We start from the raw sequence: 27,790 nt of genomic DNA on the forward strand, positions 1-27,790 counted from the left end.
GGAGTCTATTCCACATTTTCACAGCTCTCACTGTGAAGAAACCTTTCCGTGTTTGGAGATTAAATTTCTTTTCCTCCAGACGTAAAGAGTCCCCCCTTGTCCTCTGTGATGACCTCAGTGTGAATAGCTCTACACCGAGTTCACTATATGAACCACTGATGTATTTATACATGTTGATCATATTCCCCCTTAATCTCCTCTTCTCAAGAGAGAATAAATTCAGTTCTTCTAATCTTTCCTCATAGCTGAACTCCTCCATGCCTATTATCAGTTTGATTGCCCTTCTCTGTACTTTCTCAAGTTCCCCAATGTTCTTTTTATGAATTGGTGCCCAAAACTGAACTGCATATTCCAGATGAGGTGTTACTAATGATTTGTACAAATGATATCTCTCTCTCTGAAGTCTATACCTTTTTTAATACGAGAGGATTTTGCTGGCTTTAGAAACCGCAGCTTGGCATTGCATGCCATTATTAAGCTTGTGATCTACCAGAACTCCCACATCCTTCTCCACCACTAATTCCCCCAGTTGTACCCCCCTAGTATGTATGATGCATGCATAGTATTAATCCCCAAGTGCATAACCTTACATTTATCAACATTAAACCTCATTTGCCACATAGTTGCCCAATTAAACAGTCCATTGAGGTTGGCTTGTAAGTTGGAGACATCCCGTAAGGACGTTATTCCACTACACAGCCTGGTGTCATCTGCAAAGACTGAAATGGGATTTTCAATCTCAGACCCAATATCGTTTATAAATATATTAAAAAGTAAGGGTCCTAACACTGAACCTTGGGGTACACCACTGATGACCCCAGACCATTCAAAGTATGAATCATTAACCACTACTCTTTGAATACGATCTTTTAGCCAGTTTTCTATCCATTTACATATGGATTTTGCCAAGCCCATAGACTTTACCTTACACATTAGCTGTGTGTGGGGAACTGTGTCAAATGCTTTTGCAAAACCCAAGTATACCACGTCCACCGCCACCCCTCTGTCCAAGGTTTTGCTCACCTCCTCATAAAAAGAAATCAGATTTGTTTGACAACTTCTGTCTTTCATGAATCCATGCTGTCTGTTGCTTAAAATATTTTTTTCCCGCAAGAACTCATCTATATGGTCTTTTATTAAACTCTCCAGTATCTTCCCAACTATAGAAGTTAAACTAACAGGTCTATAATTACTTGGTAAAAATGTTGACCCCTTTTTAAATATTGGCACCACATTGGCCTTGCGCCAATCCAGTGGTACTATGCCAGTCATTAAAGAGTTCCTAAAAATTTGAAACAATGGCTTTGAAATTACAAAGCTCAATTCTTTAAGGACCGGTGGGTGTATGCCATCCAGTCCAGGTGCTTTATTCACCTTTATACTGTCTAAATATTTTTGGATCATATCAATTGTGAGCCAATGTGGATCATCTGGAACTGTGTCATTACCATGCCCATTATGGACAATAGCTCCCCCATGCTCCTTTGTATACACAGAGCTGAAGAAGGTATTAAAAAAATGTGCCTTCTCTTTGTCCCCAGTCACCCCCTCTAGATTATTTTGTAGAGCCTACATGCTCGGACCATACCTCTTTACTATTAATATATTTGAAGAATTTTTTGGGGTTGATCCTGCTATCTTTTACAATCTGTTGTTTGTTTTCAATTTTTGAGGCCTTTATTTCCTTTTGCATATTCTTTGTAATGTTTAAACGATGATAGTGTTCCTTAATTTTTATATTGAATAAAAGCTCTTTTCTTATTATTTATAGCCTTTTTAACTTTGGCCATAAGCCACAAAGGTTTTTTTTTAGCCTTTTAAACTTGTTGCCCATGGGAATATATTTTGCAGTGTGTTCACATACAGTCTTTTTGAAGAACTCCCATTTCTGTGTTGTGTTCATCAATGCCAATATTCCCTCCCAGTCTAAATCTTGGAGATCAGCTCTCAGCCTTGGAAAATTAGCTCTCTTGAAATTGAGCATTTTTATTTTTCCTGTATGTGCTTGCTGTTTACAGCTAACAATAAATGAAATTGTGTTATGGTCACTGCTACCCAGATGTTCTTTTATATGGACATTTGCAATAAGATCTGCATGGTTTGAGATTACCAGGTCCGGCAGAGCATCATTCCTAGTAGGGGCCTCTATAAACTGTACCTGTCAGGGCCCTGTCCACGGCAGAAGTTCTGGAAGATCTGGCATTTCTGCCACTACTCTACATGGCCGCAGAAGTACACATCAGCCTCAGTCTGGTGCCAGACGGCCTTTATAAAGAGGCTCATCACTTCCTCAAGCTGCTGTATGATCTCTAGCTCCCCGTGCCCTGTTCCTGGTTCCTGTGATTCTGACCTGTGAATTCCTGTTACCGACTCAGCTTGCTCCTGAACCTGTCTACTCTGCTTTACCCCTGATCTGACCTCGGCTTGGCTTACGTATGCTCTCTCGCTCCTCTGTGTATGACCTCAGCTATCCCATCTGACTACGTCTGCTCAGATTCCCACCTGCTACCTGACCTTGGCTTGAACCGACTACCCAGTAAACATCTAAATCCCGGAAGGGCTTGCATACCACGCACAGGCGCCTCCTGTCTGCAGACCTATCTCCGTGCACCAGCTGTGCTTCTGAGTGGACCACCAACCAGCACTCCTACAGGCTACCTGTGCAAATTTGGGCCTGACTCCCACTGTCCCACTCTCAGGGGAGTCTGGAACTTAGCCGCAAGGGAAGCCCTCTCTCCATTGGCCTCCATCACCAGATACGTGATAGTACCATAAAATTGTCCTGTAGTAGGTTTAGAAATTTTGCCCTTTAACTGTTCCTGCAGTACCATTACTCCAGTCAATTTTCGGCTAGTTAAAATCCCCCATTATTATCAATGTTCCAGCCCTTGCAATCTGTGCAAGGAGCTGAGTTTCCACCTCCTCATTAACAATGAGAGACTTATAACAAACTCCAATGATTACCTTTGTAATACGCACCCCCATGTGCAGTTCCACCCATAATACTTCAGCCTCGTCACACTCTTCATCAACTAGGTCCTCTTTCACACTCGCTCTGAGATCACTTTTCACATAGAGACCGACACCACCACCTTTCCTATTTACTCTGTCTCTTATGGATGTGTGCGGACCAGAAAGACAGCTCTGATGTATAAGCTCGTCACTATGCTTGTGTGAGTCGCCCACCTGCAACATTGGAGGCGTTCGGTCTGTAAGAGGTTCACCAGCTGTTCACGGCAATTTTGAGATTTTTTATATACATCAACATTTTTTGCTAGAAAATTACATTTAAATATTACACTGTATATTGTCTGAAAGCAGAGGCCCTGGAGAATAAAATGGTGGCTGTTGCAAATTTTTTTTTATGTCACAGAATATTTGAGCAGCCATTCACAGACAAATTTTCAGAAAAAAGTACACTAAAATGAATTTTACTGCGCACAAACGCAATCTAATACCCAATTTTTTTGTAAAATATTGAAACTGATTAGTAAATAGATACCAATGTGTCAAGATTTAAAATTACACATGCCCATGATATGGCATCAAATTTCGGTACCTAAAATTGTCCAGAGGTGATACTGCCTACCAGGGGAGGACTGACAACTCATGGGCCCCCCGGGCAATAGGGGACCATGGGGCCCCTGTGTCCTTGCACAAACTCAAAAAAGCCTATGAAAAAGGTACCAGGGGCATCTCTTTCGGCCCCCAACTGACCCCGGGCCCTCGGGCAGTGCCAGAGTTTCCAAATGGTCAGTCCGCCCCTGCTGCCTACTGTCATTCAAGTTGTGATAGCACTGAAAGCTGAAAATTGGCCTGGGCAGGGAGGGGTAAAAGTGCCCGGTATTGTGGTTGGAAACAGTGGAAGAAAAAGGCATGAAAAATGCAGCCTTTTAAATTCTATGGAACACCTCACACCAGTCAGTTGCATTTACATTGCATTTTTAGACTGTTTTCACATTGCTCCTTTGCAAAAAGTGTTTTTGACATGTTTTTCATGTTTTTAGTGCATTTTCTCATTGCATGTTCCTGTGAAAATGCACTTTTCACTCAAAAAAGGCACCAAAGATGCAAATAAAGTGCATTTTTGGTGAATTTTTTGCCATATTCATTTCATTGGGGAGCTACTTTTTTGGTGTGGTTTTGAAAAGCGCACCAAAGATACAGCAAGCAGCAATTTTCATAAGGCATAGCACCCACAGGTCAGTGGTGTGAGATTTAAAGGGAAACTTTTTTCTTGCATTTTTCTTCCATTTTTATCAGAGTGAAAATGCAGCACTAATGCATTAGTGTGAAAGCAGCCTTAAAAGTCCTGCTTGCTGCATTTTTAGTGCGTGTTTGGCGCATGTTAAAAAACACACCAAAAATGCACCTCCCCTTTGAAATGAATGGAAAACAAATCAAAAATGCATCACGTTTGCATTTTTTATGTTTTTTAGAGTCACATGTCCATTTTATACCAACCATAAAATGCACTGGAAACGCATGAAAACATCAACACCAAATGCACATGTGTTTTTACTATGTTTTTGCAATGGTGCAGAGTGAAAGCAGTCTATAATCCCTTTATGACATTATTGTTTTCCAGTAGAAGGATAATCCACTTGCTGCTCTTACTCATTTCCCTCCACTAGAAGCTTAATTATAGATCATGTAAAGCTAACCACACAATCTGATCGTACAATGACCTTGAGCCTGGGTTTACACTTCTGCGGTGCGGCATATCACGTGATTTGCACAGGAACCACACCACATTCCTGTACAAATCACATGCGAATTATGTGCGGTGTGTGATTTGGGCCATACATTTCGGGGTGTTGTTAATATACACACTCACAGCAGTTCATATGAATGGGGTGCGATTGTGATGCAGTGCGGAATTCGCAGAGAAACTGGTGCAAATTCTGCACCGCATCAGTGTGAACCCAAGCTGAAAGGATAAGTTCATCTTTTATAAAAAATAATAAATGCACATTTTGCTAGTAAAGAAATGTGCATTTACTATTTTTTTTTACAAGAGCCTGTAAAGCATTGCAGCCGATCTCTGGTGATCTCTATAGCGCTTCACAGTACATATGGACAATGATCCAAAACACACTGCAAAAGCAACCCAGGAGCTTTTAAAGGAAAAGAAGTGGAATATTCTGCAATGGCCGAGTCAATCACCTGATCTCAACCCCATTGAGCATGCATTTCGCTTGCTGAAGGCAAAACTAAAGGCAGAAAAACCACAAACAAAGAACAACTGAAGACAGCTGCAGTTAGAGTCTGGCAAAGCATCAGAAAGGAGGAAACCCAGTCTTTGGTAATGTCCATGGGTTCCAGACTTCAGGCAGTCATTGCCAGTAAAGGATTCTCAACAAAATTTTACAAATGGACATTTCATTTATGATCATATTCATTTGTCCAATTACTTTTTGTCTCTTGAAAAAGGGGGATGGCTACTCTTAAAAGCTGTAATTCCTAAATCCTTCCTCCAATTTAGATGTACATACCCTCAAATTAAATCTGAGTGCGCACTTTCAGCCCATATCCATTACATAACTATAGCTTGAATATGTTTTCGTAAATACCTGAAAAAATAAAATTGTGCCTGTGTCCAAATATATATGGACCTAACTGTATACTCAGAAATGCCAAATGAGCACAGGCATATCATATCCGACATGAGGTCCACGTGCAAGAGGATGCTTGAAAATGTCTGCTGCATTCCGAGGGGAGATCCCCTCTTCCTCAGAGCCTGTTTTTTGTGTTTCACACTCACCCCTTTTATATGTCATTAATTGACTGAGACCCCAGTCTATGCAAATGGATACCTCCCATGCAGAGGGCGGATCAAATCACTAAGGGTTGTGTACCACAACACCAAAACATAATAACCAAGACAGGTCATAACAACATGAAAGTATAAGCACATGCAAAGTCCTTGTTATCCTTTAAATCTATCAACAATTGTGTAGTGTAAAGGCTGATCGAGTAGAGATTGATTGGACAGTTATGCAGGCCATAGACGGGTCAAAAATCGGCCAATTTTCGCACCGTTAGTGGGTTAATTGGTCGGCTGTTTTTCGGGGTTTTGGCACATATTTTTTATCGGTCAAGTTGGAAAATTCGAGGCCGATTTTCCTGGCAATGATGGACCAATCGGACGATTGTTTTACCGATAAAAAATCTGCGCATGAGCCGTGACCTGCAAGAAGAGGAAAAAGAAGAACAAAAGAAAAGTAGAAGAAAAAGAAGAAGAAAAAGAAGAAGAATTCCAGTCCGCTATTATATTTTATATGAAAAAGTCTTGCGGTTGCAACAATGTATCTATTTGTATATGAATAAAACATCTGTCCGAAATGGATACAAATGGATACATTGTTGCAACCGCAAGACTTTTTCATGTAAAATATAATAGCGGAGCTCTCTGCAAGGGACAGAAGCAAAAATGCCGGCCATAGAGGGGATGAAAATCAGCCAATTTTTGTACCGTTGGTGGTAACGTCGGCCGATTGAATTACCGATTTTTCCTTAAAAAAATGGCCGGTTTTCGACCCGTCTATGGCCTGCATAAGGTAGGTCCTCATGTTACATTGGTTGGTAAATCTACAGTTCATTGAACAGTGAGATTGCAATGTGTATGGTGATCCAAACATGCCAAAAATATAATTGTCTGGAATCCATAATAAGGAATATACTAAATTACAGTTTAAAGATATTTATATTTTAAATGTAAAAAACTTCTCATACAAGGAGCCAACTTTACTCCATGAATGCTATCTTATAGACTGATAGTATTTTTATTATAATGAGCACTATAGGAAAATACTGCTACTGGCATCACAAGCCTCTCTAACCCCCAGTTCACATATATGCGGCTGTGTGGGCAGCGTTTTGCGTGGGCACGAGAGCCCGTTCATTTCAATGGACTCCTGTGCCCCGTGACACGCAGGGAAAAAGTCCCTGCACTTCTGAAAACGCAGCACTCATGGGAACCTCGGTTCCCAGTACGGTTGCGATTTCCAGTGCGGGCGGCGTGCCATTAGAACTAATGGCACCCGTCCGCAGGTCCGCATTCCTCTGTGCAGGTGGTGCAGCTGCACGGATTTTCATGCGAATCTGCAGCAGCACCACCCGCACAGATGTGAACCTAGCCCTATAGTGGAACTGCAGGCAAAACTTTGGTTTTTCATTTTAGTTAGAGTAAGGCTACTTTCACACTGACCTGCTGCAAAAACACATAGGTGTTTTTACTGCGCTTTTGGCGACTGTTTTTTAAAGGACACCTGACTTAAAAACTGCACCAAAAATGCTTCTGAGAGGCGTTTTTGAGGCATTTTTAGGCGTCTTTAAGGCATTTTCTATTGATTTCAATGGCAAGAGGTGTTTTGGGATTTTTTATTTTTTAGTTAATTTAAGTTTTAACGCAACAAACATGCCCCAAAGATGCAGCAAGCAGGAGTTTTCAGGCAACTGTCACACTGAGGAGTTTTTGAAGCGTTTTTGCATTAAAAAAGCGCCTGAAAAGCTCAAGAAAAACGCTTCCCTATGTATGTGAATGTATATCTATGTTTTCACACTGAGGAATTGCACTTGCGGTGCGGTGTGAAAACTCCTGCTTGCAGCATCTTTGAGACTTGTTTGACGAGTTATAAAAAACGCCCCAAAAACACCTCTTCCCATTGAAATAAATGGAAAATGCCTAAAAAGTGCCTCAAAAACACATCTGGGAAGCGTATTTGGTGCAGTTTGTAAGTCACGTCCTTTAAAAAAGCTCAGAAAGTGCAAGAAAAGCGCAGTAAAAAGGCCTATGTGTTGTTGCAGTGCTTCAGTGTGAAAGCAGCCTTACACCACACCGCCTCAGTGTGAAAACATACGTAGATATACATTCACATACACAGGGAAGCAATTTTCTTCAGCTTTTCAGGTACTTTTTTTTAATGCAAAAATGCTTCAAACACTCCTCGGTGTGAAAGTAGCCCGAGGGAGGGTTATAACCCTGCTGTCAGAGTCTACAACAAAATGTCCGCCCCCATGGACTGGGGACAGTCTCCTTCACAGACGTTTCATGGAGATTGTTATGTATTCTATTAACTAGGAGCCCTCCCAGCAAGTCACGGGGTCTCTTAGCCACTACCCTGGTCTAAGGGGGTGTGGCTGTTTGAGGGACGGCCATTGAGAGTGTCCTATAATCCACGTGACGTAGTGGGAAGGCGGAGATGTGTGTGTATGTTGTGTTCCGGGTAGCATAGACCGCTCTGATTCTTACACGGTTTTATCGCTATTGCTGGATTCTCCGCTCTTCTGCCCGCTGCTCGGGTTGTGTGACTAGACGACCTAGGGGGGGCGGTGTCATCCGGTGTGCCGGCGATCAGCAGATGGTGCGACTTGGTGGCGCTGTTCCCTGATTGGTCAAGAGATGTTGTGTCGCGCTCTGGGGGCGGGACTGCGGGGCGGAGCGCATGTCTTGGTGAAGAGTCCCGGTGTTGGCTGCAGTGTGAGCCGTGCTGTGCAGGAGAGCGTGTGCGGAGTGCCAGGGAGCAGGTGAGAGCAGAGTGGGGTGACAGAGAACGGGAGCCCTACAAGTGTCCGGTGCCTGGCTGCCCTCAGGAGGGTGACAACCGATATGTCAGCGAACTAATGTTACCCGCTGACAGTGAGCTGTTATTGCACCGACGTCCCGGTACAGCGGATCTGTTGTGTCCGTTATACGGCGATACCGGAATACTGAACTGCTTGAACCGGGGAGGGGAGCTGCAGTTATAGCTCTGTGCCACTGTTATCCGATCAGGCTGCCCGTCCCAGTAATAGCCCATAGAGAGGTGAGGAACCCCGCCAGTACCAGAACCCGGTCAGTACCATCAATGGGTCCATAGAGCGGAGAGTAACCCCGGCGGTACCATCAACGGTCCCGTAGAGCGGAGAGTAACCCCCGGCGGTACCATCAACGGTCCCGTAGAGCGGAGAGTAACCCCCGGCGGTACCATCAACGGTCCCGTAGAGCGGAGAGTAACCCCCGGCGGTACCATCAACGGTCCCGTAGAGCGGAGAGTAACCCCCGGCGGTACCATCAACGGTCCCGTAGAGCGGAGAGTAACCCCCGGCGGTACCATCAACGGTCCCGTAGAGCGGAGAGTAACCCCCGGCGGTACCATCAACGGTCCCGTAGAGCGGAGAGTAACCCCCGGCGGTACCATCAACGGTCCCGTAGAGCGGAGAGTAACCCCCGGCGGTACCATCAACGGTCCCGTAGAGCGGAGAGTAACCCCCGGCGGTACCATCAACGGTCCCGTAGAGCGGAGAGTAACCCCCGGCGGTACCATCAACGGTCCCGTAGAGCGGAGAGTAACCCCCGGCGGTACCATCAACGGTCCCGTAGAGCGGAGAGTAACCCCCGGCGGTACCATCAACGGTCCCGTAGAGCGGAGAGTAACCCCCGGCGGTACCATCAACGGTCCCGTAGAGCGGAGAGTAACCCCCGGCGGTACCATCAACGGTCCCGTAGAGCGGAGAGTAACCCCCGGCGGTACCATCAACGGTCCCGTAGAGCGGAGAGTAACCCCCGGCGGTACCATCAACGGTCCCGTAGAGCGGAGAGTAACCCCCGGCGGTACCATCAACGGTCCCGTAGAGCGGAGAGTAACCCCCGGCGGTACCATCAACGGTCCCGTAGAGCGGAGAGTAACCCCCGGCGGTACCATCAACGGTCCCGTAGAGCGGAGAGTAACCCCGTCGGTACCATCAGCTCTATGGGCCCATTGATGGTACCGACGGGAATACTATCCGCTCTATGAGCCCATTGATGGTACCGACGGGGTTACTATCCGCTCTATGGGCCCATTGATGGTACCGACGGGGATACTATCAATGGGCCCATAGAGCAGATAGTAACCCCGTCGGTACCATCAATGGGCCCATAGAGCAGATAGTAACCCCGTCGGTACCATCAATGGGCCCATAGAGCGGATGGTAACCCCGTCGGTACCAGCAATGACCCTAATAAGTGGCTAGAGAGGCAGTCCATATCAGTAATACACCAATGGAGTAGCTAGAGGCTGTAAGAAACATACAAAGAGAGGGCGCACCTTCCTCTCACATTACCATAAAATCATTTCATTGAAATAAAAATATTTTCTCGAAGGTAAGTATAACATCAACGATCCAACAACAAGTAGGGTCCAATACCTTAATCAGAGATGTTCTGCCCTGGAAACACGTAAGCCTCCTCCATACACATGGGCATCACTTGTACAAGGTAGTGGACTCTACTGGTTGGATCATTGATGTGCCTATTTATACTTACCTTTGTGATAATATTTTTATTTCAATAAAATGATTTTATGGTAATGCGCTAGGCTGGTGTGCCCTCTCTTTGTGTTTTGTTTGAAAAGCAGCACTGTCATCATTTATCAAGGATTCTTGAAGCCATTTTAACACTTCATAAACATAAAACACATCATAAATGCATCAATAGGGTATCTGATGTGAAGAATACATGGGAAGATGTATTTCTTCCTTTGACTTTTATTATATATGCAGGACTAGGGGTCGGCTATTCCTTTAGCACTGGTGGTTTGTTTGAGTAGCTAAAGAGACTGTCTGTACTAGGCATGCTCCTATAGAGCAGCTAGTGTGTCTGTCCGTACAGTAAAATCTCAGTAAAGCAACTAGTGAGTCTGTCCGTACAGTAATAGCTCAATAGAGCAGCTAGTGAGTCTGTCCGTACAGTAATAGCTCAATAGAGCAGCTAGTGAGTCTGTCCGTACAGTAATAGCTCAATAGAGCAGCTAGTGAGTCTGTCCGTACAGTAATAGCTCAATAGAGCAGCTAGTGAGTCTGTCCGTACAGTAATAGCTCAATAGAGCAACTAGTGAGTCTGTCCGTACAGTAATAGCTCAATAGAGCAGCTAGTGAGTCTGTCCGTACAGTAATAGCTCAATAGAGCAGCTAGTGAGTCTCTACGTACAGTAATAGCTCAATAGAGCAGCTAGTGAGTCTGTCCGTACAGTAATAACTTAATAGAGCAGCTAGTGAACTTGTCTTGGCCAATTGAGCAGCTGGGGAGGCTTTCCATACAAGTAATGGGCCAATAGAGCAGTCCGCTGGCAGCAATCATGGAAACTTTCTTACAAGTTGCAGAGAGACATGCTGCTATTCAGGGATCCATAGTCACTAGACAGAGGAATTGTCCTGCTCTGCCTGCAATAGCAGTCGGCTTGATTCTGTCACTAGCTGGTAGAAGTTACAGAAGGATAACCCTATAAAAGAAGAGGACACAGTGATGTAAGAGGCTGGTGCACAGTGGTTTACACACCATCACTATGTGTCACACCCAAAAGTTTTGGATAGCAGCGGTGGCTGTACCTCATAAAGAGCAGAGATTTCCTTTTTTGCCTGGTGGAAAGGTAAGTATTCATTTTCTTCTTTTTACAGGGTTGTTCTACAGTGACCTCTGCCAGCAAGGAATGTGGTCACTTTTCCGATCTCAAACCTTTCCTAAGGCTGGCCATACACTATACAATTTTCTGTCCAATTTCTGCCCAATTTCCTTTAGATTTATCTTCAACTATGTAGCACAAGGGCCTGCCTGAATGGATACAGCTGAAAGTGTTGTTTAGGTTTGACCTCCTATTATATGGTTTTTGGTAAATCTAAATCAAAATTCTCATAAATTGTATAGTGTATGGCCAGCCTTACAGAAGCTTGGAGGTTGTGTTGCTGATTCTCATTTATACTTGCATTATCAGTTGACTCTAGCAGATTGCTCTGAAGTGTTGCATATTGTGTATCGACTCTGTAATGCAGCCTTTCATAACTAGGGTTCCTCCAGATATTGCTGGGAGTTCCTTGAGCACTGAGCAGCTTCTGCCTTTCAGATAAGTGAGCACTGACATCCATGATCTTTTTAGCTACCTGTAAGGGGGCGAGTCTTCCCAATAACCACTATCCTAGTGTACAGTGAAATGTAGATCTATTTATTAACATGGGCTCCCTGATCCTGGAAAGGTATTTAGAGAGATCCTCCGTGTTAAATAGGTAGAAAGTGGTTGCAGTAATGCATAGTAATTGTCAGGTATATGCTATATACAACATGTTTGAGTGGTTACAAAATTACTTGACTGTCTACCTTTTGATTTGTGTATTTTAGTTTGTTACAATTGTATGTTCGTGTTTTCCAGTATTAGGAGACATCTAGCAGCCATGCCTGAGGTAGACACAGACTCCCTGGATGAGAAGCAGGTCCAGTTGCTGGCTGAGATGTGTATTCTAATAGATGAGAATGACAAGAAGATTGGAGCCGATACCAAAAAAACTTGCCATCTTAATGTCAACATTGACAAAGGTAAGATAGCTAAGACTTCTGATATGCTGTTTGGGCTATGTTTGACTCATTCTCGCTGACCTGGCACAAATATGCAGCCTCTCGGTGGGTGAACTTTAACACTGAGCGTTCGAATATATACTTCCCTAGGTAAACACTTTACTGTGCACACTGCTAGCACTGTAACAGACACAAGTCCTGGAAAGCTCCCGATTAGGGCTCCAACTAACAGTTATGTTCATAATTGATTAGTTGGCTGATTGTTTTGACTAATATAATACAAAAACTAAAGTTTTGTTATATAATTTAGTTAATATGTAAAGTTAAAAAAAGACAATTTTATTCTTGAATATCTATATGCACTGGTAAATATAAGAAACCAGCTATATGGTTGGGGAACAAAATATCTAATCCACTCCGAGAATAACAGAAGAGATGTACAGGTGCATCTCAATACCTTAGGATATCAGGAAAAAGTTAATTTATTTCAGTAATTCAATTCAAAAAGTGAAGCTCATATATTATATAGTAATCAAAAGAGCAAAAAGTGAGCACTTAAAAGCCAAAGCACCAAAAGGATACCAAATAACCTTTCCAAAATCAAAATATATAAAAAGGTGCAGCGCTAAAATCCAAAATGCTTAAAATATATACCATATCGTAAGATATAATATGAAATAAAGTGCCCAGTGACAAGATGCAAAAAAAAGATCATAAACACACACAAAAGATCAATGTATGATTCAAGTACATATAGGGGTTTATTTACTAAAGCTGGAGAGTCCAAAATCAGACTCCCTTCTGCATAGAAACCAATCAGCTTCCAGGTTTCATTGCCAAAGCTTCATTGAACAAGCTGAGGTTAGAAGCTGATTGGTTTCTATGCAGAAGGGAGTCTGATTTTGGACTCTCCAGCTTTAGTAAATAAACCCCATAGTGTCCAGTGACAAGAGTGCCAAAATAGCATATAATCAAGTGACTAGTGTGACCACATATAATCCGTCACTGCCAGGGTGACACGTAGTGTAATCCTTATAGGAATAGTCCTAGTGTAGATGTGGGAGACTGAATTCTCTCCATAAAGAGTGCTCCTTCCAAGCCGTGGTGGTATAACCGGTAAAAAGTGAAGGCACTTTTAGAGACAATATTCTCTAATTGACATGCTGATGGCTCCTGTGTACATGGATCTGGTCTGGCCAGGTATTCCTTCCACCATTTTCTCCTGCTGGCAATATGGCTCAGTCTCCCCTCTATGTATGGCTCTGTGGGTGGTTGGTAGCTCACAACAGAGCCCAGAAAAAAGAGGAGGCCAATAGCGTGATACCGTTTAAGGAATGGATTATTAGAGTAAGCAGTGTGACATGAGGGGAAAAAAAACACTGACCATGAGGTATGAAGATGGCCGCCGGGACACTCGTGGTGCCGGCGACATAACGTCACGATGCTGTAGCTCCTTCTCTGACGCGTTTCGTGCTAATTGCACATCATCATAGGGGGTATGCTTCAGCGTCTGACAGATCATAGCGTCCTTAAATATCGTAAATGGTGCATGCGCATTACACGTGCGCCATTTTGTCTAAGAGATATGTCTCCATATCAGGTGCCATTTTGTTGGAGATCAGTAAGATCACGCATGTGCAGGCGCCATTTTGCGGACCCGTGAATACGAGTCAGTGCCATTAGATCACCAGGGAATGCAGAAGTTGAGTGATGATATTATAAAATACAAATAAGTATGGTGGGTATAAACGGACGATATTGCAGCCAATTAAAGTGAGAAAAAGTGACAGTCCATTGGTAAAATTGTCAATAAAATTCGCCCTAAATGAGTCACTGCACGTGCGCCCTAATTTCCTATACTGTGCATGTGAAAAGTAGTTGACATGCAGCTGGTATCATAGCTAATGTATGTTAATATGATAGCATCCACCATTCTTATGCATTGCCAAAACTGGGTGATAATAGGTGGCACAGATATTGCTACAAATTAAATAATCAAATAGAAACATAATGAAACATGTATTTATTCAATTTCTAGCCTGTAGTTCAGCGTTAATTTTAGTGTTTTATAGCATTTACCCCCATTTTAGACACACTATATTTTAGGTCATTGCGAATTTTTTATTTTATTTTTTTTTGTTCCATTTTTTAATTTTTATTACAATGGTTTATTGTAATATTAATTTTTTTTTCACTTCATTTTTATCCTCTTATTTTTATGGGAATTCTATTCTATTTATTTTTATTTACTATGTATCAATAAAGGTCTGTTCTATATTCACATAAGGTGTATATATAGAACATTGTACATGTTATGAATGGATTTTTATGTATATTTTCATGTCTTAGATTTCTATATATCATTTATATGTTTCAACTGGATTGCCGATCTGCCATTACTGTAATACTAAGATCTCATCATCAACCACCATATTATTAAATGTGAATTGCAGGGGTGAGACTGCATTAAGATAAACAGATGAGATGGAAGTGTATGGAGTGAGGGGGGTATGGAATGCCAGGTATCGCCAAGTAAGTCTCCAAAAGGCTCATCAATGAAACAATAAAGGAGGGTGCCCACTTGATGTAACTACCCTCCCCCTTTTCACCAAGCCAATGCCAACATCATAAGTCCATACTTACTATAGGTATTCAAACATCAAGTCCCATTAGCTCAGCTAATCAGCTAGGTCAAGTTGAGAACTCCACACAGAAACCATGGCAACCAACAAGTTTAAGAGATAAGAAATAAACTTCAGTCGAGTCTTCAAAAAAAATGTTACACAACTATTTAAGTGTTGGGTCAGACATTACCAAATGCTTGTCTGTCACATCACATTTCTATTTCAGAATATCTAAAGAGCCCAGAATACCGGCACACTCTGTTATGCAAATAGTAACCAGTTTCCTGCTCATTGACTCCAGCCTGCTGCATCCTGTGCCTTACTATAAGGCCATCATTGTGATGGCTGGTCTCGCTTACCAGTAGTAGGTGCAAGAGGGGGGTGGGCTGGAGCATGTGGCAAAGAATTAGATTTTTGTGTTGGAGGATGTTAACCTTTTGGGATTCATCAATGACAGCCCTCTGAGATGATCAATCACCAAATATTAGAGGAGAGATCTTGCAGTTGCACCTGTAATGCTGCATCTAAAGTACGAGTTGAGCAGTCAGGATAGGGTGGCTCAGGGTACAATAATTCTGAATGAGACACTTGCTTTTGACATTGTACCTGGAAACATTTTCTGAGTTGCCATTCTCATTCTTTACAGGTCTGCTGCACAGAGCGTTTAGCGTTTTCTTATTTAATACAGAAAATAAACTACTGTTACAACAGAGGTCCGATGCCAAAATCACGTTTCCAGGTTTGTATCACCAGAAGAATGAAGCAAAATTTTAACTGATCTTTGCATTCAGGGAATTCCCCTTGGTGGGAGCTCAGTATGGTGCAATATGGTCTTTAATCTCTTCCCAGCATATATGTGGCCAATGGGCCTTAACGCCAGTCTGCCACACTTGTGCATCCATGTGACTCTGAGGTTCTCTGCTGAGAGTGTGCTTCTAGCACACTGACTGAGCTGTCTCCAACAGCTCCTGGTCATTGTGATCATTAGTCAGAGGGACAGGCTCCTGTTCCAGTGACTGCTGTGACAGTGATCACATGATCAGGAAGCCACCTCCGCGTTCTGATGTTCACACCTACTTAAAGCACCTCTGTTAGACTGTGCATGGGGCAATCTGAGCCTAGAAAAAAAAAATTAAAACCGCTAGTGGGAGCATTAAGTTAGAGTACACCAACTTGCTATATTTAGTGTGGTCACTGTAACCTAGATGAACCTAACAAAAAAAAAAAAGCATGTTGCTGCAGCATGGCCACTGCAGCCAACCAAAGGATCACTTTAATGAAACATGTGGCATCTAATCACTATTTATCTAGAAAAGCATAATTTATTATTAAAAGCATTATTTATGTATTTTACTCGAGAGAATGCAATAATCAAAAAATAATCCTCCTTTAATAAAATGACAACGTTGACAAAAAAACTCTCATCCCATGTCCAGACGTCAAATGGCCACCGCATTCAACTTCTAACCCCGAAGGTATGACTAAACTGGCCAGTATAGTATTAAATAAACCCAATCGGGTTGTACACAATTACTACAGGGATCGTGGAAATCTACTTTGAATGTTTGAGGTATTGTTATCCCTTAAAGACAGAATAATCACATTTAAGTGAAGTCCCCAAATAAGAAAGGAAGCAACCAAACCTCCCTACAAAAAGGTATAACATATCTGACTAAAAGTCAATAATGGGTCTCTGTGCCACGGTTCATGAGAAGCATGTTACTGAATGTATAATGCTCAAAATTCTTCTCAAAGGGATAATAATCCTTATATCTGGGAATCTGCAATAACAGACAACCAGTTGGTGACTGCCTCCTGTAAATTTACTGCTACGGGGTGGCTGCTGTGTGTATATATACGTGATCCATGCTCCCGGGCAAGAGGTGCTGTGATTTGGTATAGCACCTGATCAGTCATCTGGTTCAGGCCATTGATTTTTGAGCTGGACCTGCTGATTGGTTGAACCGAATCAGAGATGTGCCTGTGTTTACAAAACAGACATGGGAGCTGGTGTAATCTTCTCTCCTGGATCCCTTTCGGTTACAGAGAGAAGAGAACAGATCAATGTGAGTCAAACCGCACACCTACACGACACAGATGGGTAGCTTGGACAATGGAGAAGAGATCCCTGCTAAGGTCAGGCGTACCTGACCCCATGCCCTGGTTGCTGAGGTGTTAGAATCGCGCGATTATTCTCATATGCAGAAGAGTGGCAGTACTAGTGCATACTACCTTTTGATGAGCTGGGGAGCACCAGCTTCTTAGGAAATGGAATTCACATTCACTTTTTTTGGGCCTAACCCTTATAATGGGCACTACAAAAAAGATAGAATTTTGGTCATATTAATCCACAGACCTGATTCATCATATGCCTGTATTCTCTACAGTAATGGCCAGGGGTAGGTATCAGCATATAATGTGATTTTATGCATTTCAACAACAATACGCTGTCATCTTTGAGGTGACCCTGAAAATGATAGGCTCTACAAAATTCAGCCCTTCATAAATCACCTTTCCCAGAAATTCACAGATGTTTATACGCCCCAACAAAACATCTGTGTAGGTGAGCCCCTCATTCATTTTTCTGTCAGCCTTGCATTCAGGCAGTACTGCATCTCCCCAGCAAGCGTGCCATATCTGGGGTCAAAATTTATAAGCTCTGTGAGAGGGCAACAGGCTATACGAGTTTTTTTTTAAAGGATTCACGAGACAAAAGATAGTCATATGGAGCCCTCCAGATGCCCAGACTACATGGGAAGCAGTGGCAAGATTGTGTGGGACTTGGTGTCAACCTGCGGTAAGGTAAAGGGTCTAAGGTAAAGTCACACAATTAACAAAGGGTCTCAAAAAAATTTGGGTATTCTGGAAACTTATTGCATTTTGAGAGACCTTCAAGTCATAGGCCAGAAAGTTTGTTACAAAAAAAGTGAAAAAAAAAATGCAGTCATTGTATTGAGTCAATGTTATATTGTTACTGTGTGTTTTATTGTTAACTGTTGTTGTTTGCTTTTGCAGGAACACTGGTCAGTTGCAGCACTGATCTATTTAGTCTGACAGCAGCGGGGTGTTGCTCCCTGAATACATATGTCAATGCTTGCAGTGCTGCTGGAAGAGATTTCTCATCCGCGGTTTAAAAAAGAACATATATGTCCAAGCATGAGGGGCATGGAGTGGTCAGTGGGCAGGTCGCTCCTATGCTATGGAATATTTTTTTAACTTTTTTGGTAGAGATTTTTTCATCCACGTCAATCGATGTGAATGGAGGAGTCTATTAGGTTCTTTTTTTTTTTTTTTTCTCATGCATGCAGCCCACAGGCTGCATGGAAAATAGAACGTTACTTACAGTTGTGTTAAAAATAATAGCCGCGTGTTTAAAAGGTGAGCTCAAAATCCAAAAATAGCTTTATTTCCATACACGCAGATGCATTAGGAACACTGCACAGTCTATTCCAAATCAAAACATGAAGAAAAATGTTTCATATTTGTTATTACTTTGCAGAAAGTGAAGAAAAATGAAAATTAAGCTGTTAAAAAAAAATGGCAGTGTCTGCATTTTTCTTAGAAACTCAAACATTTTCTGTATAAAATGAAAAATGCTTAAATACTTGGCTTTCCTATGAACCATGGAACTAAGATTTAGTTGTATAAGCACTGTTTCTGAGAACTGCTTCACATCTGTGTTCCATGGATTTGACCAACTTCTGGCACCTGTGAACAGGTATTCCAGCCCAGGACGATTGCACTGCATTTCTTCATTTTACATCAGAAACAGCATTTTTGTTAACCCAATAAAAAAATTAGATTAAGGTCCGGGGATTTAGCTGGCCACTCCATAACGTTAATCTTGTTGGTCTGGAAGAAAGATGCTGCTCGCTTACTGGTGTATTTGGGGTTGTTGTTCTGTTGAAACACTATTTCAAGGGCATTTCCTCTTCAGCATAAGGCAGCATGACCTCTTCAAGTAATTTGATGTATTCAAACTGATCCATAATTCCCGGGGTGCTCTAAATAGCCTCAACACCATAATATGAGAAACATCCCCATATCATGATGCTTGCACCACCATGCTTCACTGTCTTCACAGTGTACTGTGGCTTGAATTCAGTGTTTGGGGGTCTTCTGACAAACCCCTAGACACAAAAAGAACAATCTTGTTTTTATCGGTCAACAAAATGTTGCGCTATTTCTCTTTAGGCCAGTCAATGTGCTCTTTGGCAAATTGTAACCTCTTCAGCACATATCGTTTTTTCAACAATGGGACTTTGCGGGGACTTCTTGCCAATAGCTGGGCTTCACATAGGCGTCTGCTGTCACAGTACTCCTAGGTAACTTTAGACCTTCTTTGATCACCCTGGAGCTGATCATTGGCTGAGTCCTTACCATATTGGCTATTCTTCAATCCATTCGAATGATGGTTTTGCGTTTTGTTTTTTTTTTTGTTTTTTTTCCTTCCACGTCTTTTTGGTTTTGGTTGTCATTTTAAAGCATTTCAGATCATTTTAGCTGAGCAGCCTATCAGTTTCTGCACTTCTTTTATATGTTCCCCTCTCCAATCAACTTTTTTAAAGTACGCTGTTCATCTGAACAATGTCTGGAACAACCCATTTTACTTGCAGAACGCTATGGAAAACGCATGGGTGTGAACCTAGCCTAATGGCTATTTTAGTTGCTGGATTGCTTTTACAGGCAGCGAGAGGGGACTCCCCACCTCTTTTCTTGGCTTTTTTGGGTTCTCATTTCCCACAGGGGAACCCAAGAATGCAGCAGCAGTTCTGCCTGCTTACCAGAGACCGGAGCAGTTCTGATCATCTCTATGGTCAAAGAAACTGTAAGCAATAAGCATTTCATCACTTTTCGTTTCGCCAGATGTACACGGCACCATCTTTAAATTGAGAGAGTGACCTTGGTGTAATCAGATTCTGTTAAGGGCAGAAGATAGGTCTGGGATCTGGGACACCAGATTTCTCTGTAAAGAATACCTGTCATTGTCCTATTTACATTCCCTGTGATAACAATAAAAGTGATACAAAGAAAATAAAGGGACAGTGTAAAAAAAAAAAAAAATTCAAACTCCCCTGCACCCTCCCTTTCCCTCAGTGCTCTTTCGCAAAGGTGAACGCACGCAAGTGTTTTTTTCCCATGAATTTGCTTTTGAAAAACTGTTGTGCAAATACCTTGTGACAAAAAAATTACGATACCCACCATTTTATTCTCTAGGGCCTCTTCTTTAAAAAATAAAGGGGTTGATTTACTAAAGCAAATATACTGTGCACTGCAAATGCATCGGCAAGTGCAGTTGCTCTAGATCTAAGGGGAAAGCTCTGAAATGAGGAGAAGCTCTGGTGATTTATGTCATCCAATCATGTGCAAGCAAAAATGCTGTGGTGTGGGGTTTTTTTTTATTTAATTTTTTTTTTGTCCATGCATTTGATTTGGTATTCTTTGCAAAGTGAAGCTTTACCTCATTTACTATGTTGTGAAGCAACTGCACTTTGGTAAACAACTCCACAGTGTTTGGGTGTTCCAAGTAATTTTATAGCAAAAAACTTCTTTTTACATGTAAACAAAGTGTCAGAAAAGACTTGGTCTTCGAGTGGTTAGAGTGGGTGATGTATGGCAGAAGCTTCCAATGTTGGACATAAAATGCCAGGTTTTTGCTGAGGCGCATATTGAGTTCATGGAAGATTATATTTTTTGCCACAAGCTTTTAGAAATTGACAATTTTTTTTTTTTTTTTGTGCACACAAAGTTGTCACCTTTTTAATTAGATTTTTCTCACACGTGTCATGGGTAAATGTGGAATTACACCCCAAAACACATTCTGCTACTGAGTATGGAGAATACCACATGTGAGAGATGTTTTGGGAGCCTAGCTGCATATGGGGTCCCAAAACCAATTACCACCTTCAGGCTTTCAAAGGGCGTAATTTCTTCAAGTTTGCTTCTTCACTAACTATGACACTTTCGGAGGCCCAGAAATGCCAGGATAGTACAAACACCCTATATGACCCCTGTTTTGAAAAGTAGGAATCTAAGAGGCATGGAAAGTATTTTGCAGATCTCATTTGTTTCAAGTTTTTAGAAAATGAAGAAAGCACAAAAATTTATTTTTTTATTTCTTTTTTTCAGACCTCCGGTTTTGAATGGGAATTTCTGACTACCTTTTTCTAAGGTTTTTCTAACACCAAGTAGTGAAAAGAGGCCAACAGAAACACTTGGGAGTCCTTAGAAATGACTGATTTCTGGGTTTGCTCTTACCTGAAGGACACAAAGTTGATTTTTAGAAGGGCCCCAACTTTAATGAAGTTACTGGCATAACGTAACATTGAGTGGCTAGAATGGCATACTTTTTTTTTTTTTTTTTTTTTTTTTTTAAGAAATTTAAAAAGCTTCTTTCCATGTAGGAAATGCCCAATATATAAATGTTGTGGATGCAATGTAGTGCGAACAACAACAGTTTCAGTCTGTCATTAGCCAAAGGACTTATAAAGTTGATTCGTTCAAACCCTGTTCCACCAAGAATGTAGTGTACCTCCTGCAGTGCCCTTGTGCCTTGCAGTATGTGGGCAAGACCAAGAGGGCACTGCAGGTGACGACTGGCAAACATTTAACCAATATCAGAAAGGGCTTCAAGGACTACAGCCTGTAACAGCATTTTGCATTATGCCATCATAAGGATTTCACTTGATTGAAACTGGTAGGAATAGAGGGTTTTGTTGCACATTGGAGAGGAAGTATTAATGTAAAGGAGCTTTCACGATGTGAAACACATTGGATTAACCAGCTGAAGACCTATAGCCCATTAGATCTAAATATTGAGTGGGACCTCAAACGCTTCATCAATAATAGTTGAGAGATGCTGGGTTTTCACATGGACGGTGCTCGCCAATCAGAAGCCATCTAGCCCATACTGTCATCCCTGCAAGGAGAGGGGAGACAGCCCCAGGGATTTCAAATCCCCAGATCTGTGAAGCAGCTTTTCCTTGTGTGACAACGTGATCGGTGCAGGGAGAATTCCCACACCGCTCCTGTGTGAACTTCAGGCTATGACAAGCCTGGGTTCACACAGGAGCAGTGGAGATACCGCATGCGATTTGGATGGGAATCGCACCACATTCCTGTTCAAATCTATTCTTTGTGGTGCAATTTGCTTCCATACATTTTGTAGACGCAAGTCGCACAGTAAAAGTATTGGTCCTCGGTATCCGTTAGTACATGACCAAAAGTATCGGTACTTGTACTCAGCGATCAAAAAAGGGTATTGGTGCATCCCTATTGTCCATTCAACGATACTCTGTTGGCCCTTGGAAGATGTGCCGTTGGACGAAACCTGTATAGGGCTTTTATTACGTTCGCCTGGAAAGTTGGCGATGTTGTGCGATATGTTTGCCATACTGTTTTGTGAGTACCCACTTGGTTTATTAATACATGTTTTTAAATGGTATTTCACTATGGGATTTCTCTGCTCTTTCCTTGGTATGTATTTTTGCTGCTGAGAGTGGTATATGAGAAGCAGTCCAGTGACCACTTTTGGGAAATGCCATTCATGAGAGAGTGAGGCTTGCTGAGGTGTGAGAGGAAGAGAGCCATACATCCATCTGGGATTTGTCATCTTTTTAATCCTGATTTAGACCTCCTTGAGTTGTGGGGTCAAAGGATTTGGTAAACCGCATTATAATCACTTGGTGCACAGCTGCTGCATGAAGATTTTGCACACTTCTGGTGGGCTTTGATATTTCGTTGATACAATTTTATTTTGTTTCTTATCCACTATATATTGAATTAGATGTTTTCATTACAGCGCAACACTATCTCTTTTTTTTTTTTTTTTGATAGTTGTGTTTTCTTCATTAAATATTTAATAAATTATGCTTTTTTCATGTAAATGCCATGCTTCTAATAGTAATTCGTTAGTTGGTTGCAGTGGCCCTGCAGCACATGCTTTCTTTTTTGCTAGGCAGTCTGAGCCTACCAGATCTAAGATTGGTTGCGAGTTTGAAACCTTATAAAATATTTGTACATACGTATTGGCCCCCACATGTGTGGTTCAGTTTGGTGTACAAAAGTAGATTGTTGGGGCATTGCCAGTGGCACCTTGCACTGTGGGCACAAACAAATTTCTGTGCAGTAGAGAGGTTGACCTTGAGCTTACTGTATGGGTAGTCCTTGCTAAGTTGTTTGCATTTTCCTGACATCCCAGGTTGTTTTACAAACACGTGCTGTAGTCATCCCCTCAGTACACCCCTGGAAACAGAAGAGCAGGATGCTATAGGGGTCCGCCGAGCAGCACAAAGACGAATGAAGGCAGAGCTCGGGATACCAATAGAGCAGGTAAAAACATTTATGGTTGAAATTTACCAAACAAGGCACAAAGATTTTTTTTTTTTATGCAAAGTGATCAAGCGTGCAATGTTTTGAGGCTATGCAGGACCTATTCATCATCCTCACAATTGTCTGATGAAGGTTGCGTGGCCTTGAAATGTTGCCCCCCCCCCCCTCCATGTGATTTGATCACTTTGAATAAAAATGTTTGGATGCTATGCTACTTGATCCCGGCAGTCATTTAGTGATGCTTTAACCACTTCAGCCTCGCTATGTACTGTTCGTCATCTGATTTGAAGTGGTTATCCCAGGATGATGCCTGAAGCTAAAGGCGTCATCCTGGTTTCTTTTTCCAGCTGGTGATGGACTTTAATGTAAAAGCCATTCTAGCAGCTTATTGGCTGCTGGATCACTTTTACAAGTGGTGGAAGGGAGTTCCCCATTCTCCGGTACTTTCCGGGCCCCTCTGTCCCACTGGGCAGCCCAGGACTAAAGCTGGTGGTTCCACTGACTCGCTATAGAGTTGTCTGAGAACCAGAATGTCTCTGATCATCTCTATGGTGTAAAAAAAAAAACAAACAAAAACAAGTGAAGAGTATTTTGTCACTTTCGTTTAATGTAAACAGATCATTACTGACATGTGAAAGCTTCAGATCAAACAGATCTTGGTTTGATCTGATGCTTTGAAGGGCAGAGGAGAGATCAGGACCTCAGATCACTCCATAAAAAGGACCTGTCCCTGCTCCAGGTATCACAAGGGATGTTCACCATAAAAGTGATTTAAAAAAAAAAAATGTAAGTGTACAAATAAATAATAAAAAAACCAAATTGTAAATAAAGTACATTTTAAGTACCCCGTGCATACGTAAATATGTAGGTTGCGCACAAAAATTTAACCGGTGTTTGCACTACACATGTGAGGTATCACCGCAAATGTTCTAGTGAGAGCAATCATTTTAGCACCAGACCTCCTGTGCAACTCCAAACTGGTAACCTGTAAAGGCTTTTAAAACGTCTATGGAGATTTTAAAGTAATGTCATTTTGGTGCCATTCCACAAGCATACGCAATTTTAACCACTTGCCCTCCATAGGATTTACCCCCTTCCTGACCAGGCCATTTTTTTGCGATATGGCGCTGCGTTACTTTAAAAGACAATTTTGCGGTCATACCAATGCTGCACCCAAATGAAATTTGTGTTTTTGTTTTTTGTTTTTTTTTCCTCACAAATGAAGCTTTCTTTCGGTGGTATTTTGATTGCCTGAGCATTTTTTTTTTATTTTTTGTGCTATGAACAAAAAAAAAACTGATAATTTTGAAAACAACGTATTGACTTTTTGCTGTAAAACATATCCTGTAAAGAAAATCTAATTTAATCCAAAATGTATTCTGCTACATGTCTTTGCTAAAAAAAAATCCCAATACATGTAAATTTATTGGTTTACGTGAAAGTTATAGCATCTACAAATGGCGGTGTATATATACTGGAATTTTTATTTATTTATACTAGTAATGGCGGCGATCAGCGACTTATAGTGGGACTACGGCGGGCATTCTGACACTGGGGGAGAACTGACTAACTGTCACAGACATTTCCAGTGACACTAATACAGTGATCAGTGCTAATGACACTGGGCAGGAAGGGGTTAACATCTGGGGCGATCAAAGGGGTTAACTGTGTGTTTTACTGTGTGCTAATCTTTACTGTGTAAGCATGCTGCTATGTATTGCTCTGCAATACAAAGCGGTGTGCAGGAGCTGACAGGGGAGAGATCTGTATTGTTTACATACAGACCTCTCCCCCATCAGTGATACTCGGTGATTGCCGGGTGTTGGTGGTGAATCTCCATCCGGGACCCTGTGATCGACAACTGTAGCTGCTAATGGTGGTGCAGGTAGGGCCTCCTACCTGGAAATAAAAAAATTGCGTATCTATGCGTGATTTTGTGCAGCCCTGCTGCCCTGTAGCAGTAGTTCTGCTATAGGGCATTCAAGAAGCTGTTAAAGTGTGACATGTTAGTTATCTGTTTACGTAAAATCTTTTATATTTTTACCAAAACAATTTGGGTATTCTATTATGTTTTTATGTGCATTAAATTACATTAAAGTATTGTTTCCTAAAAAAAAAAAAATTGCATTTGAAAAACTGCTGCGTCATTACAGAGTAACATAAAAAATTGCAGAATCCATCATTTCATTCTCTAGGGCCTATATACAGCGGATAAAAAAAAAAATTGAACACTTCTCCTTTTTTCTAGGTAAATATATTTTTAAAGGTGCTATTGACATGAAATTTTCACCACATGTCGGTAACAACCCATGCAATCCATACATACAAAGAAACCAAGACAAATAATTTCAGAAATATGTGTAATAAAATGGAATGACACTGGGATACAGTGTTGAACACGGTAACTGAAATTTATTTAGTGCTTCCTACAAATTCCTTAGTTGGCAATGACAGCTTCAAGATGACTCCTGTATGGAGAAACTAGTTGCATGCATTGCTTAGGTGTGGTTTTGGCCTATTCTTCAAATCTTGAAGGTTCAGTGGGCCTCTTCTATGAACTCTGATCTTTTAGTTCTCCCTGTAGATTTTCTATTGGACTAAAGTCAGGTGATAGGCTGGACCATTCTAGCGGCTTTATTTTCATTCTTTGAAACCAATTAGGAGTTTCCTTAGCTTTGTGTTTGGGATCATTGTCTTGCTGAAATGTGAGGAGCACCTGGTCGTGGCCAGTTTATGGTGCAATGATGCTCTTTCCACTTCTGGATTATGGCCCCAACCGTGTTTACTGGAACATTCAGAAGTTTAGAAATCCTGTAACCAATGTAATCAGTATGTTTTGCAACAATAAGGTTGCGAAGGTCTTTAGAGAGCGCTTTGCTTTTACCCATCATATGATGTTTCTTGACACCTTGGAGATGAGACACCTTTTTTATTGGCCATCCGTTGAGACTGAACCAGCTGATATTTGCACTGACAAGGGGCATTTTAATTACTGATAGATTTCAGCTGGTGTCTTGGCTTTCCATGCATTTTTGCACCTCCCTTTCTTCATGTGTTCAACACATTTTTTCCTTGTGTCATTCCATTTTTATTACATGTAACTTCTGTACATTATTTCTGAACTTGTTTTTGGTTTCTTTGTATATATGAATTGCATGGGTTGTTACCAGTATGTGGTGAAAATGTCATGTCAATAGCAGATTTTATCCTATCTATCCAGATTTTTACATGTATGAGAAATGTTAGAATTTGCCTGGGGCTCAAGTGGTTAAAGAGTATCTGTTTCCTGCAGTAAGTGTACTGGATAACCCCTTCTGGTTTGCTTACCTTTGTCCTCCTAGCTGCCCATGTAGTTTTGTTTCTGTGATGCTTAATCTTAAAACAATTTATTACAATTTATAGGTGACTCCTGACGAACTGAGATACCTGACAAGAATTCACTACAAAGCTCAATCAGATGGCATCTGGGGAGAGCATGAAATAGATTATATCCTGTTTGTACAGAAGGATGTCACTGTAGATCCAGATTCCAATGAGATTCAAAGCCACTGCTATGTATCCAAGGAGGAACTGACACAATTACTGGAAAAGGCTAAGCGAGGAGAAGTAAAGATTACACCATGGTTTCAGCTGATTGCGGACACTTTTCTGTACAAGTGGTGGGATAACTTGGAAAATCTGAAATCATTTGAGGATCATGATAAAATCCATCGGATGTGAAGATGACCGCAAAATAATACTTTATTGCATGTAGTGACATGAAGTATGCGACGCTGAACAAGTGGTTCATTTTCACAGGATCTTTTCATTTTTAAAAGCTGCACACTGCTGAGCAATTTTCTCTACCTTTTTGTAAAGTGCTCTTTAAGTCGGCTAGTAAACTCTAATACCATACATGAAATGGAGGAAGCGGAGACTCCTTTAGAAAGGCTGGAGATATTCCCATAGCAACCAGATTCTGAATTTTAACTTTTGGCACATTAAATTTGACATTTGATTTGGCTGTGTGCAATAACACTTAACATCATTTTATACTTTAGTCCCAAAGTGGTTTCTACAATTAAGAATTTGCTGCAAAAAAATTTTAATTTTACTATCTTGTATGTTAAGCTTTTCAATAATTAAACTTCTCTGTGATGCTTGTGTGTTATCAGTTAATGTGCTTTTTAAGTTTTGATGTACTGCATAGGGTGCTGTTCAGTGGGTCATGGATCTGGAATCTAAAGATCTAACATCCAAGGGTTGGTTTTTTGTTTTTTTTTTGATTTAATTAAACCAGACAATGGTACATGTCAGATCTTCAGATGCACAAAACATAGGCCCCTTTTCAGATGGGGTGGATCCACTTGCTCAGCGGGTGATCTCACCGCTGAGCAAGCGGATGACGGGTCTGTGTCCACTTCGCTAATGCAGAGTGGACACAAACACAGCCCGCTGCTCTCTATGGGGCAGTTGAATGGAAACGGACCGCCTGTCCTTTTCCACCTGACTGTCACCCGATCCACCAGACGGATGGGGAACTGATCCC

The 27,790-nt window shown here is 41.6% G+C and overlaps 1 protein-coding gene across 2 annotated transcripts; it reads left to right on the forward strand.

The window, feature by feature from the left end:
• Positions 1 to 8,184: 8,184 nt before the first annotated feature.
• Positions 8,185 to 27,401, forward strand: IDI1 (isopentenyl-diphosphate delta isomerase 1). 2 transcript variants are annotated; one of them, XM_089651827.1, is made up of 5 exons: positions 8,185 to 8,529; positions 12,165 to 12,328; positions 15,578 to 15,670; positions 23,132 to 23,262; positions 26,665 to 27,401. In XM_089651827.1, the coding sequence occupies exons 1-5, from the start codon at positions 8,405 to 8,407 to the stop codon at positions 26,980 to 26,982; spliced, it is 831 nt and encodes a 276-aa protein (XP_089507953.1). In that variant the 5' UTR covers positions 8,185 to 8,404; the 3' UTR covers positions 26,983 to 27,401. The 2 variants fall into 2 exon arrangements, with proteins under 2 accessions (XP_089507953.1, XP_089507962.1); XM_089651836.1 differs by lacking the exon at positions 8,185 to 8,529 and adding an exon at positions 11,370 to 11,390.
• The last annotated feature ends 389 nt before the right edge of the window (positions 27,402 to 27,790 follow it).

Source organism: Staurois parvus, unplaced genomic scaffold (assembly GCF_062004578.1).
Source record: "Staurois parvus isolate SC_StPar_1 unplaced genomic scaffold, SC_StPar_1.0 ptg000005l, whole genome shotgun sequence".
NCBI lineage: Eukaryota > Metazoa > Chordata > Amphibia > Anura > Ranidae > Staurois > Staurois parvus.